Source organism: Pelobates fuscus, chromosome 3 (genome assembly GCF_036172605.1).
Source record: "Pelobates fuscus isolate aPelFus1 chromosome 3, aPelFus1.pri, whole genome shotgun sequence".
Classification (NCBI taxonomy): domain Eukaryota; kingdom Metazoa; phylum Chordata; class Amphibia; order Anura; family Pelobatidae; genus Pelobates; species Pelobates fuscus.
The window spans coordinates 39760433-39773459 of NC_086319.1; the positions used below are offsets into that span (position 1 = coordinate 39760433).

At 43.7% G+C, this 13027-nt stretch overlaps 1 protein-coding gene across 1 annotated transcript in view; it reads left to right on the forward strand.

Moving 5' to 3' along the window:
• ANO6 (anoctamin 6) overlaps positions 1-13027 on the forward strand; it is a 116685-nt gene that overhangs the window by 61019 nt on the left and 42639 nt on the right. The window contains exons 8-9 of the mRNA XM_063446946.1: positions 5599-5733; positions 5816-5921. Coding sequence (XP_063303016.1) covers positions 5599-5733; positions 5816-5921 — 241 coding nt within the window. The remainder of the gene's footprint in view (positions 1-5598; positions 5734-5815; positions 5922-13027) is intronic.

Genomic DNA, 13027 nt, shown 5'->3' on the forward strand with positions numbered 1-13027 from the left:
ACACTCCATATCCACTCTCTGATCACCACCTCTTATCATTTGCTCTCACATACCCCCTCACCCAAAAACCTCAGCCTAACCCCCCTCAACTCAGGAGGGACCTTAATTCTCTTGATCTCCAACAGTTGTCAGCTGACATTGATTCACAACTGCTGTCCATCCCTTCCCTCTCCTGTCCTTCACGGGCCATCTCCATATATAACTCTACTCTTACATCTGCCTTGAACACTGCAGCGCCACTCCAAACAAGCACCTCGAGGAGGACCCGCCCCCAACCATGGCATACTAAATCAACGCGCTACCTGCAAAGATGCTCCCGTTGTGCTGAACGCTCCTGGAGGAAGTCTCGTACACAATCAGACTTTCTCCATTATAGATTCATATTGTGTTCATACAGTGCAGCCCTTGCCCTTGCCAAACAGTCCTATTTTTCCACTCTCATTAGTTCATGTTCCCGCAACCCCAGGCGTCTCTTTCACACCTTTAATTCTCTTCTTCGCCCTGCTGTGGCCACCCCCAAAACTAACCTTACTGCTGATAACTTTGCATGTTACTTCACTGACAAGATTGAACAGCTAAGGAAAGAATTCTCCCCTCCTTGCCTTTCTGTTTCTCAATCACACATAGATCATGCCTTTCCTACACTTCAGACATTCTCCCCAGCTACTGACCAAGAGGTGGCTGCTCTTCTTTGCTCCTCTCGCCCCACCACTTGCCCGCTCGATCCTGTCCCATCTCACCTTATTAGATCTCTCTCCACTTGTCTCGTGCCTTCTCTAACACACATCTTCAACTGCTCGCTCTCCTCTGGCATCGTCCCTGCTGACCTTAAACATGCCACTGTAGTACCTATACTAAAAAAACCATCCCTCGACCCATCCACCCCCTCTAACTACCGTCCCATATCCCTGCTCCCTTTTTCCTCAAAGCTTCTGGAAAGACTTGTCTTTACCCGTGTGTCTCATTTCCTCAATTCCAACTCTCTCCTTGACCCTCTTCAATCTGGCTTCCGCCCTCTCCACTCTACAGAGACTGCCCTTATCAAAGTTACTAACGACCTAATCGCAGCTAAATCCAAAGGCCACTACTCCATACTAATTCTTCTTGACCTCTCAGCGGCCTTTGACACCGTTGATCATGCTCTCCTTCTTCAAACTCTTCAATCGCTTGGTCTCTGTGACTCTGTCCTCTCATGGTTTTCCTCTTATCTCTCCCAACGCTCATTCAGTGTCTCCTTTTCTAATGATACCTCCTCCCCTTGCCCTGTCTCGGTTGGAATTCCCCAAGGCTCCGTCCTTGGTCCCCTTCTATTTTCTCTTTATACTGCCTCTCTTGGCAAACTTATTACCTCTTTTGGATTTCACTACCACCTGTACGCTGATGACACCCAGCTATATCTCTCCTCCCCGGACCTCTCCCCTGCCGTCCTGCAACGTGTCACTGTTTGCCTTTCTTCCATCTCTGACTGGATGTCCTCCCGCTTTCTGAAACTCAATCTCTCAAAAACTGAGCTCCTTGTCTTCCCTCCTCCTAACACTGATCCTCCTCTTTCGCTCTCCCTTCAAGTTTGTGGTACCAACATCAGTCCATCCTTGCAAGCGCGCTGTCTTGGCGTCATACTTGACTCTGGTCTCACCTTTGAGCCTCACATCCAGCATGTTGCCAAATCCTGTAGATTCCATCTTAAAAACATAGCCCACATCCGCCCCTTTCTTGCACCAGATACTACCAAGGAGCTTGTCCATGCTCTAGTAATTTCCCGCATGGATTATTGTAACCCTCTCCTGATTGGTCTCCCCAATAGCCGTACTGCACCCTTACAATCCGTAATGAATGCTGCTGCTAGATTGATTTTCCTCTCTAGTCGTTTCTCTCACACCTCACCCCTCTGCCAGTCCTTACATTGGCTTCCTGTATGCTATAGGAGTCAATTCAAGGTACTAACTCACACCTATAAAGCACTGAACAACTCTAGCCCCTCTTATATCTCCTCACAGATCCATAGGTATGTCCCTTCTCGGTCTCTCCGTTCTGCCCGTGACCACCTCCTGTCCGTTGTCCGCACTCGTACGGCCAACTCGCGCTTGCAGGACTTCTCGCGGGCGGCTCCCTTCCTATGGAATAGCCTGCCTACCGCCATCAGACTCTCCCCTAGTCTTGCATCTTTTAAGAAGTGCCTTAAAACCCATCTCTTTAGGAAAGCTTATGGCCTCCAAGACTAACCCTTACCTCACATACCTGTCTCTTGCCCTCTCCTAAAGGGCAGCCCACCTTATTTGATTGTAAATTCCTGTCCTAATGTGTTTTACACCCCACCTCCTATAGAATGTAAGCTCGTTTGAGCAGGGTCCTCTTCAACCTATTGTTCCTGTAAGTTTATTTGTAATTGTCCTATTTATAGTTAAATCCCCCTCTCATAATATTGTAAAGCGCTACGGAATCTGTTGGCGCTATATAAATGGCAATAATAAATAAAATAAATAAGAAATGTGGCATAAGCAATGCTTTGGATGGTGAAGAAGACGAGCTGATTTATGAAGACAGTAGCAGTGAAAGCAGCAGTGTTCAGTTCAAAGATATTGAAGATAGCAGTGAAGATGAAGAGTTTCTTTGTTTCCCAGATAGCAGCGATTTCTGAGTAAACTTTTGTAAAAACATATAATATCCAAGTTTCTTTGTTAAAACAGTTGCTTTTACTGTCATTTTACGTTATTTACCTTATAAGTGTTAATAATATTAATAGAAAAAAGTTCTGAGCTACCCTTATTTTGCTTCAAAGTTCTTTATTTGAAATGTAAGTTTTTTTCCCTGAAATTTCCTTCTTAAAGGGACTTTATAGTCACCATATAAAAGCAAGAAAGAGAGGTCCCCCAACCTTCCTTCTTGCTTTTTTATGTACTTTCATTTATTTAAAATAATTTTTGAGGTGGTTTTATATTAAAAACTTACCTCCGTTCCAGCGCCGAGCTCCCAGCCATGCCGCGCCCCCTTTTTCGTCAAAATGACGAAATCGCGGGGCCCAATAGGACGCTTCTCACAGAGAAGCGTCATCGCGATGTGGTGCGCATGCGCGGCTTCGCGCTGCACCAATCGCGTACTTCATAGAGCGGCATTGACAGCCGCCCTATGAAGAACCTCAGCGCTTTACCGCGCATGTGCGCGGAAGGCGCATTCGCGAGCTGAGCTGTCTGACTGACAGCTCAGCTCGCTTTCTAAAATTATCAATAAGGGGGGGGCCTACTGTCCCCCCCCTGGCCCCCACCCTGAGCGGCGGGTGGGGGCCCTAAAATTATCAATAAGGGGGGGGGACCTACTGACCCCCCCCCGGCCCCCACCCCTGAGCGGTGGGTGGGGGCCCTAAAATGATCAATAAGGGGGGGGACCTATTGTCCCCCCCGGCCCCCACCCCTGAGCGGCGGGTGGGGGCCCTAAAATTATCAATAAGGGGGGGGACCCACTGACCCCCCCCGGCCCCCACCCCTGAGCGGTGGGTGGGTGCCCTAAAATTATCAATAAGGGGGGGAACCTATTGTCCCCCCCGGCCCCCACCCCTGAGCGGCGGGTGGGGGCCCTAAAATTATCAATAAGGGGGGGGGACCTACTGCCCCCCCGGCCCCCACCCCTGAGCGGCGGGTGGGGGCCGGGGGGGGGACAGTAGGTCCCCCCCCCCTTATTGATAATTTTAGGGCCCCCACCCGCCGCTCAGGGGTGGGGGCCGGGGGGGGGGACCTAATAAGGGGGGGAACCTATTGTCCCCCCCGGCCCCCACCCCTGAGCGGCGGGTGGGGGCCCTAAAATTATCAATAAGGGGGGGGACCTACTGCCCCCCCGGCCCCCACCCCTGAGCGGCGGGTGGGGGCCCTAAAATTATCAATAAGGGGGGGGGACCTACTGCCCCCCCGGCCCCCACCCCTGAGCGGCGGGTGGGGGCCGGGGGGGGGACAGTAGGTCCCCCCCCCCTTATTGATAATTTTAGGGCCCCCACCCGCCGCTCAGGGGTGGGGGCCGGGGGGGCAGTAGGTCCCCCCCCTTATTGATAATTTTAGGGCCCCCACCCGCCGCTCAGGGGTGGGGGCCGGGGGGGACAATAGGTTCCCCCCCTTATTAGGTCCCCCCCCCCGGCCCCCACCCCTGAGCGGCGGGTGGGGGCCCTAAAATTAACAATAAGGGGGGGACCTATTGTCCCCCCCCGGCCCCCACCCCTGAGCGGTGGGTGGGGGCCCTAAATACAAAGGGGGGGGACCCTAGTTAACCCTTCCCCCCAAAAAAAAAATATCTCCCTACCTACCCCCCTCACCCTAAAAATAATGAGGGGGGACCATTAACTAAAAACCTGTAAAAAAAAAAAAAAAAAAAAGAGATAAAAACAACTTACCATTCGATGTTTTCTTTCTTCTAAAATCTTCTTTCTTCAGCCCCAAAAAAGGCCAAATAAAAAGCCATAATAACCGACGCAATAAAAAAAAAAAAAACGAGCGCAAAAAAAACAATCCATGTTCACCCATGGAGGGCTCCGCGCAGACTGAGCTCCGTAGGGTGGGGGAAGGCTTATAAAGCCTTGCCCCGCCCTGCAATTAGGCTAAGAACACTCTGATTGGTGGGTTTAGGCCAATCAGAGTGCTCTTTGTCATTTTGCTTTGTGTGCTGATAGCCCATCTGAAGTATTCACCCATAATGCATCAGACGAGAGGCCTTTTTATGGCCTCTGAACTCGGAAGTCCCTCTGGTGGCCGTCTGATTGACTGCAACAAGAGGTTTTCTAAGCTTCCAATGTAAACACTGCATTTTCTCAGAAAATACAGTGCTTACAAGAAAAAGGCTCCGGGTAGCTGTAGCACTCACCTGAACAACCTCATTAAGCTGAAGTTGCTCAGGTGACTATAGTGTCCCTTTAAAATGAGGTGCGTGTTATATGCCGGTGCGTGTTATACGCCGATAAATACGGTAGTTAACCTAAGTTATAGATTATTTTCAATGTTTTATTTTTTATTTGATTCGACCACAGTTAGCATTTTTACCATTTTAACAAAAGATGTATTTTGCAATTAATTTCCATAGCAACTCCACCGGAACACTCTAAAAGTGTATACGTACTTCACATACAATTGTGTTTAAGTGCTGGTGTTTTAATCTACAATCTGCTTCATTCAGAGTCTTCTCAATGTTGGGAAGAAATATGTTCTCTCTATCTTCATTTGTATCAGTAAAACTTCATTGTGTACAGAAGCAAATCCATAATGCATGTAATGTTCCTAACAAAATTATATAAATAAGGATTACGTGCACCTTACTGACTATTTGCTCTCTGAGGGAGTATTCAAGTATAGCTGTCAACAACTATGTTTGAATAAACTATTGCTCTGTTTGGGGCAAGTTAGAGCCACATCCACACCCACTTAGTGTCATTTAGGACATTTTGCCCTGATCACCGAATCGGCCCAAATTTGACTGAATTACAGTTTGGCCCAAAACAAGTCTTCTATCCGGTATTGATCTCTTAAATCAAAGGAAGGGGCACCTATGTCTTAAAGGGCTCCGATCAAGAATTGTTCCTTCTTATGTTTTTTTTTCCTTTTTTTTTTTTTTTCTTCCATCTAGAAAATATTATGGGGAGAAGGTTGGGATCTACTTTGCTTGGCTTGGTTACTATACCCGTATGTTGCTGCTGGCAGCCATCGTCGGACTCTGTTGTTTCCTGTATGGGTACAAATCTCAGGAAACATGCACTTGGAGGTAGGAGATGACCTGAAGAGTTATCTGATATAACCTCACACAGTTTAACTCAGTGAGACTGAATATTGCATTTTTGTTTCAGCAAGGAAGTGTGTGACCCAAATATTGGAGGACAAATCATCATGTGCCCGCAGTGTGACTTACGATGTAATTACTGGCTTCTCAATATAACTTGTGAATCATCGAAGGTATTGTCCACTAAATATATGAAATCTTAAAAAAAAAAAAAAAAAAACTTCAAATATCAACGCATTGCATGAACATTCAGTTCCTAAAGTTCAGTTCCTAAAGAGTTGGTCAGAAAAAGATGCATTCTCTGTAAGCTACGAGATATCTGGTCATATTCTAAAAAAAAAAATTGTAATCCTTTATTCTGCCATCAAAATTATTTAATTACCCAAATTGCTCTGGATTAACTTTTGACTTTGAGATAAAATAAGCAGAACACATCTGCTTGAAAAAGTATGTTATTCTCTAAATGCAAGACCAGTATGTTTCGAACGATTGTAATTTATTGTTGCACGTTCTCTTGTAGATACCAGTTTGCATTGTATGTGTACTTTTGGGCATTTGTTTAGACACATTCAATTTGGGCGGCAAGGCTGTTTCGTAGTGGAAACATCTGCTAAAGTATTTCATGGCCTTTGTCCAGGAACTCATTTTAACCCATTTTAACTCTGAGCTTAGTAATAGCAGGGTTGAGACTTATAAGACAGATTTAGCCATGAATTTTATTCTGTCTGTTTATAGAGAACATGAGAACTGAAGATGATATGAGCAAGATATTTATGTTTACTCTGTCTCCTATGGCAACGATTCACTTGAAGTAAACCTAAATTAACATGTGAGAATAGTACAGTTCAAAGGCTGTATATCATTCTTGGTGTCCTCTGAGTTTTTCTGTCGTGTACCTGGAGTGCATTCAGCTGGTTGGGCTTCACTTGATTGCCACCTGCTGTACATCCTGAAGTTTGAGATCCCCGTTGGCTCAGAGCGTTCCTGGCTCTTGTTGTGCCACAATGTTTCTTTCGGTCTGCTCTGATTGATTGTGATCTTGTCATGCTACCTAGCTAATAGCGTGTGCAGCAACGTTATGTCTCCCAACAAGCCCTGCCACTGGGAGTGTACCAGACCTCCCCTTAAGGAGCCTAGAGGAGCATCAAACTACTGATCTTTCTCTTTGTAATAGGTGGCTGCTTTGAGAAGCAATGCCTGATGGGGAATTATAACTAAAATGAAAAACGGAAAATTCTCCTGCCCCCTCCGCCAATGGTAGTGATTCAGGGCTGAAATCTGGGACTTCAACCCCCAAAGCTCCACCCTAGTAATGCCTATGGTCTTCACAATTCTTTACAACTTTCTTTAATGCTCGCGTCCTACTCCTCTCAGCTGGGCATTTCAAGATATCACTCTATTATTATTATTATTATTATTATTATTATTATTATGTTATGAAGTCTTTCTCCAGCTCAAAACTGATATCTCCTGCCCTGGGATTTTTTTTTTATATTATGCTCATTTATTCACTCCATTTAACAAATAGGGGCTTATAAGGTCTGATGTTGTTTTTTTATGTTTGTTTGGTTTTTTTTTTTTTCCTTATTCCGTGTAATGTGTATCTAGACTGAGCTGGATTGAAAAGAGAAGTATTGCAATTTCAAGAGAAGTGGCAATTCCCATAATGAAGTAACATTTCAATAGAAGTGTTCTTTCTTCATAATACTCTGAAGCAATCAATCAGCCACTTTTTTCAGTTTTCCTTTCCTTATGCTCTCTGTATCTAAATGATTACAATTCCCCTTGCCAGTGGTCTTTATATATTTATAATCTTTTATTTCTTGTGCCAGATTTCCGTGTCTGGGAGCAGCCATTGTGTTCTTCTCTGCCCATGATGTCTGCTGTTTGCCCTTCTTTGGGATTGAGTTTACTAATGAATTGCGGGTAAATTTAGCAACTGAAACATTATTGCATAAACTCCACCCGTTGTTGTGTTTTGTCAACGTAACTGTTATGCATAAGGAAAAGTAGTCCCTACTTTTCATTATATATTTTATGAAAATTAGAGCACTTAGGAAAACTCAATTTCAGGCTCCGGGAGCTATATAGATGTATATGCTACTAATGCAGCTTCTGCCTTTAAGTTTCACTTAGATACTAGTAGACCGAGATAGCTGGAGATCGAGATGGATAACTCCATTAAAGAGCTATTATGGTTCCCCTTATTCAATCATCCTAGAATTTATGAGATGTCCCCTACAACAAGATTAACCTCAAGGCGTGGAATAGAATTTTCAAACTTCTTAAATGACCATCCTCTAGTTGGTTAAGAGCAATGCATTTCTCTATTTTACAATATCACAGTTTGAGTTAAATTATTGGCACGCTCTCTGTATACATGATTTCAATGTTTTCTTTTTTTGGTAAATCCCTCAAGTCATTCGGTAAATTAAAGACAAAATTTAACTTGGATGATTCTTTTCTCCCTGAATGTAATTTGGTTTCTAATAAACTACAGGAGTGTTCTAATGTACCTGATTTGGATCGAGGATTTAAAGCGTTAGAGATTTCTAACTTAGAAAAAAAAGATATCTCTTCGATCCAAATCGACGTACCACTACATCTGTTACTCCCATATCACTTCTAGGCCATATTTAAAAATTAGAATATATGTTGGCTTGGGAAAAAAGATTTAGGGATGCAATATGAACTACAGGATTGGTTTAATTTTCTCACTGTCTGGAAGAGTGTAACACAAAGCGCTAACCATTTGGAAAACCATTATAACATTGCCTATAGGATCCATAGAATGAATAGAGCTGTTTCAAACATATGTTGGCGGGAATGTGGTAATTTAGGTTCTGTGTCACATTTATGGTGGTACCATCTATTGCTGCATTCACATCAGAACTAGGTTTGTTCAAACAACTTCCAGAAACCACTAACAACGTTGATAAAATTATAATTGACATATCCCAATAGCTGCTACATCTTATATTTCTCGCTACTGCGAAAAAAGCACTATCCTTTCTAATAAAGGGGTTCTATACTTAATATTGGAAAACAAAAGGTATGAAATGACTCTAGGAAACCTTCTTCTCTATTAGATCAACTCAAGTACCACTGAAATGTATGGGAAGATAATGTGAAAAAACACTTGTTAAGATTTTCAGCCACGCCATTGACTAACTGCTGCTAGACGTTAAATTATTTTCATATGTTTATATTTAATATGTTGATATTCTCCGTTTTTTTTTCTTCAAAAAGAGCAAGTATATTTTTGGATGGATTTCCCCTTTCCATGTTCCCTTTTATATTGTTTTATTGTTATTTCCACTTCCTTTTTTTCTCTCTCTCTCTATTTTTATGTTTGAAATTTTTGAAACATTTTACAATAAACACTATTTGAAAAGATTAAAGATTATTCCTGGTGACCTCTTTTTGGTTAATTAACGGTAGCAATAACAGGCCACAAAATACTCCAAACAAATTGAGTTAAAGATCTCATGACCAACAGAGGTGATCGCTTGGCTGCAATAAAATAATCCACGTGCAAGTCTGCACCACTTCAAGGACCTGTAGTGGTTATGGTGCCGAGAGGGCTCGTTTAAGATCCCGTTGTCTTAAATGCTTGTTTGCTATAGAAATGAAGTTAAGTAATACCAGCTGCTGGTGGCATTTCCTGACTTTAATTTTTAGATAATTTAACATTTGATTGAATCCATGTAGAACACTGATTATTGACCTTGGTATGCCAGCTGTTTGAGAAATGTATCTTCCATAATGCTAAGACAACTTCAAGCCCAAGGCAATAGTAAATGTAGTTCCCAAGCATGTGTTGTGCCAAGGTTCATCATAAATGATCTGAGGAATTGTCATAGGCTTAGTTGTAAACTTATTAACACTGTTCCAGCCATATATTTTGCTTTCTGCCCATTAAAATATGCCAGGGACATGAAATCTGTCATTCTATTATTCTTCTGCACTTAACATCATATTGTAAGGAACTGAAAATCAACGTTTGGGCAAATTAACTATTTCACAATATTCTATATTTTTTTGCTAAAAAAATTTTTTGGGAGGGGGAGGTGCACAGTGGGTTTAGTTACACACTACCCACCATGACCAAGGAAACTAGTGATGGGCAATATGACGACGGATCAGCCTCACTGCAGAGCTAACTGATGTGATGAGGGAGGTTATTGATAAATTGGAAGAAAATTAAAAACAAAATGCATATTTTTATTAAAACCTTTCCAAGTGCATTAAAATATATGCATTTTTTTGTTTGTTTTAAAACCTAGACCAATGCATTGAAAATAAACCCAGAGCGTCACATTAAAAAAAAACTGTTCCATTTTAAGATATTGGGGATTTGTGAAATGGTGTCTAAAATTATGCCATAGTTTTTACAAAGTGTTTTTTTTTTCTCTAAAGAGAGGTAGGGTGTTTAAATCAAATATTAAAATTAATCCATGGGCAGAGGAGAACAAAATGGCTGCTTCCCGACATTGAAATCTGGCACAAGAAACAAAAGTTCATAAATATATAAATAATGACAAGTAGCAAGGGGTGAGTGTAATTATTCAGATACAGAGAGCATAAGGGAAGGAAACGCCTTGGAAACTGAAAGAACGTGGCTAATTGATAGCTTCTTAGTATTCTGAACAAAATATCACTTCTATTGAAATACTACTTCACTATTGGAACTGTCACTTCTCTTGAAATTACACCACTTTTCTTTTAAATCCATACCGAGAATTTACCAAACTGCATCAATTTAAATAGATGTTAAAAAGAGTGAATACATGAGCATAATATTAAAAATCCTAGCTTTAAGCTGGAGAAAAACTTCATAATATTATAATAATAAGTGATATCTCGAAATATCCAACTGAGAGGAGCAGGCCACCAAGTATTACAGAAAAAGTTGTAAAGAATTGTAAAGACCATAGGCATTGATATGGTGGAGCTTGGGGGGGTTGAAGTACCGGGTGTGGGGCATTTTAGCTCCGGATCTCTACCATTGGTGGAGGGGGCAGTAGGATATTACATTTTTATTTCCCATCAGACATTGCTTCTCAGAGCCGCCACCTATTATAAAGAGAAATATCTGTATTTTAGTGCTCCTCTAGACTACGTAGGGGAGGACTTGTACACTTCCAGTGACAGGGCCTGTTTGGGAAGATACTGTCACCCCCTCTCTCTGTCACTGTCACCCCTCCCTCCCTCTATCACTAGTCACCCCCCACTCTGTCACTACTCACCCCCTTTCTCTGTCACTAGTCACCCCCTCCCTCTGTCACTAGTCACCCCTCCCTCCCTCTGTCACTGTGTCACCCCCTCCCTCTGTCACGCCCCTCCCTCTGTCACTGTCACCAACCTCTCTTTGTCACTGTCACCCCCCTCCCTCTGTCACGTGTCACCCCCTCCCTCTGTCAATGTGTCACCCCCCTCCCACTGTCACCCCCTCCCTCTGTCAATGTGTCTGTCACCCCCTCCCTCTGTCACTGTGTCACCCCCACCCTCCCTCTCTCACTAGTCACCCCTCCCTCTGTCACTAGTCAGCCCTCCCTCTGTCACTAGTCACCCCCTCTCTCTGTCACTGTCACCCCTCCCTCCCTCTGTCACTAGTCACCCCTTCCCTCTATCACTAGTCACCCCTCCCTCTGTCACTGTGTCACCCCTCCCTCTGTCACTAGTCACCCCCTCCCTCTGTAACTAGTCACCCCTTCTCTCTGTCACCCCTCCCTCTGTCACTAGTCACCCCCTCCCTCTGTCACTAGTCAACCGTCACTGTGTCACCACCTCCCTCACTGCCACTAGTCACCCCTCCCTCCGTCACTGTGTCACTAATCACTCCCTGTGTCACCCCCACCCTCCCTCTGTCACTGTGTCACTAGTCACCCCTCCCTGTGTCACCCCCTCCCTCCCTCTGTCATTGTGTCACCCCCTCCCTCTGTAATTGTGTTACCCCCTCCCTCTGTCATTAGTCACCCCTCCCTCCCTCTGTCACTAGTCACCCCACCCCTCCCTCTGTCACTAGTCACCCTATCCCTCCCTCTGTCACTGTGTCACCCCCTCCCTCCCTCACTCTGTCACTAGTCACCCCCTCACTCTAGTGACAGAGTGAGGGAGGGGGTGACTAGTAACAGAGAGAGGGAGGATGTGACTAGCCACGTGAGGGGGACCCTGAGGGTGGGGGCACCCTTAGGGCACTATAGTGTCAGGAAAACCGCTTTGTTTTCCTGACACTATAGTGATCCTTTAACATTTATTTAATGCACATATATTTGTGCATTCAAAGGGCCTGGGATCTAATTTTGCCCGGGGGCCCCAAAGGCTCTCAGTCCGCCCCTGCCTTTGTCCAGGAACTCATTTTAACCCATTTTAACTCTGAGCTTAGTAATAGCAGTGTTGAGACTTATAAGACAGATTTAGCCATGAATTTTATTCTGTCTGTTTATAGAGAACATGAGAACTGAAGGTGATATGAGCAAGATATTTATGTTTACTCTGTCTCCTATGGCAACGATTCACTTGAAGTAAACCTAAATTAACATGTGAGAATAGTACAGTTCAAAGGCTGTATATCATTCTTGGTGTCCTCTGAGTTTTTCTGTCGTGTACCTGGAGTGCATTCAGCTGGTTGGGCTTCACTTGATTGCCACCTGCTGTACATCCTGAAGTTTGAGATCCCCGTTGGCTCAGAGCGTTCCTGGCTCTTGTTGTGCCACAATGTTTCTTTCGGTCTGCTCTGATTTATTGTGATCTTGTCATGCTACCTAGCTAATAGCGTGTGCAGCAACGTTATGTCTCCCAACAAGCCCTGCCACTGGGAGTGTACAAGACCTCCCCTTAAGGAGCCTAGAGGAGCATCAAACTACTGATCTTTCTCTTTGTAATAGGTGGCTGCTTTGAGAAGCAATGCCTGATGGGGAATTATAACTAAAATAAAAAACTGAAAATTCTCCTGCCCCCTCCGCCAATGGTAGTGATTCAGGGCTGAAATCTGGGACTTCAACCCCCAAAGCTCCACCCTAGTAATGCCTATGGTCTTCACAATTCTTTACAACTTTCTTTAATGCTCGCGTCCTACTCCTCTCAGCTGGGCATTTCAAGATATCACTCTATTATTATTATTATTATTATTATTATTATGTTATGAAGTCTTTCTCCAGCTCAAAACTGATATCTCCTGCCCTGGGATTTTTTTTTTATATTATGCTCATTTATTCACTCCATTTAACAAATAGGGGCTTATAAGGTCTGATGTTATGTTTTTATGTTTGTTTGG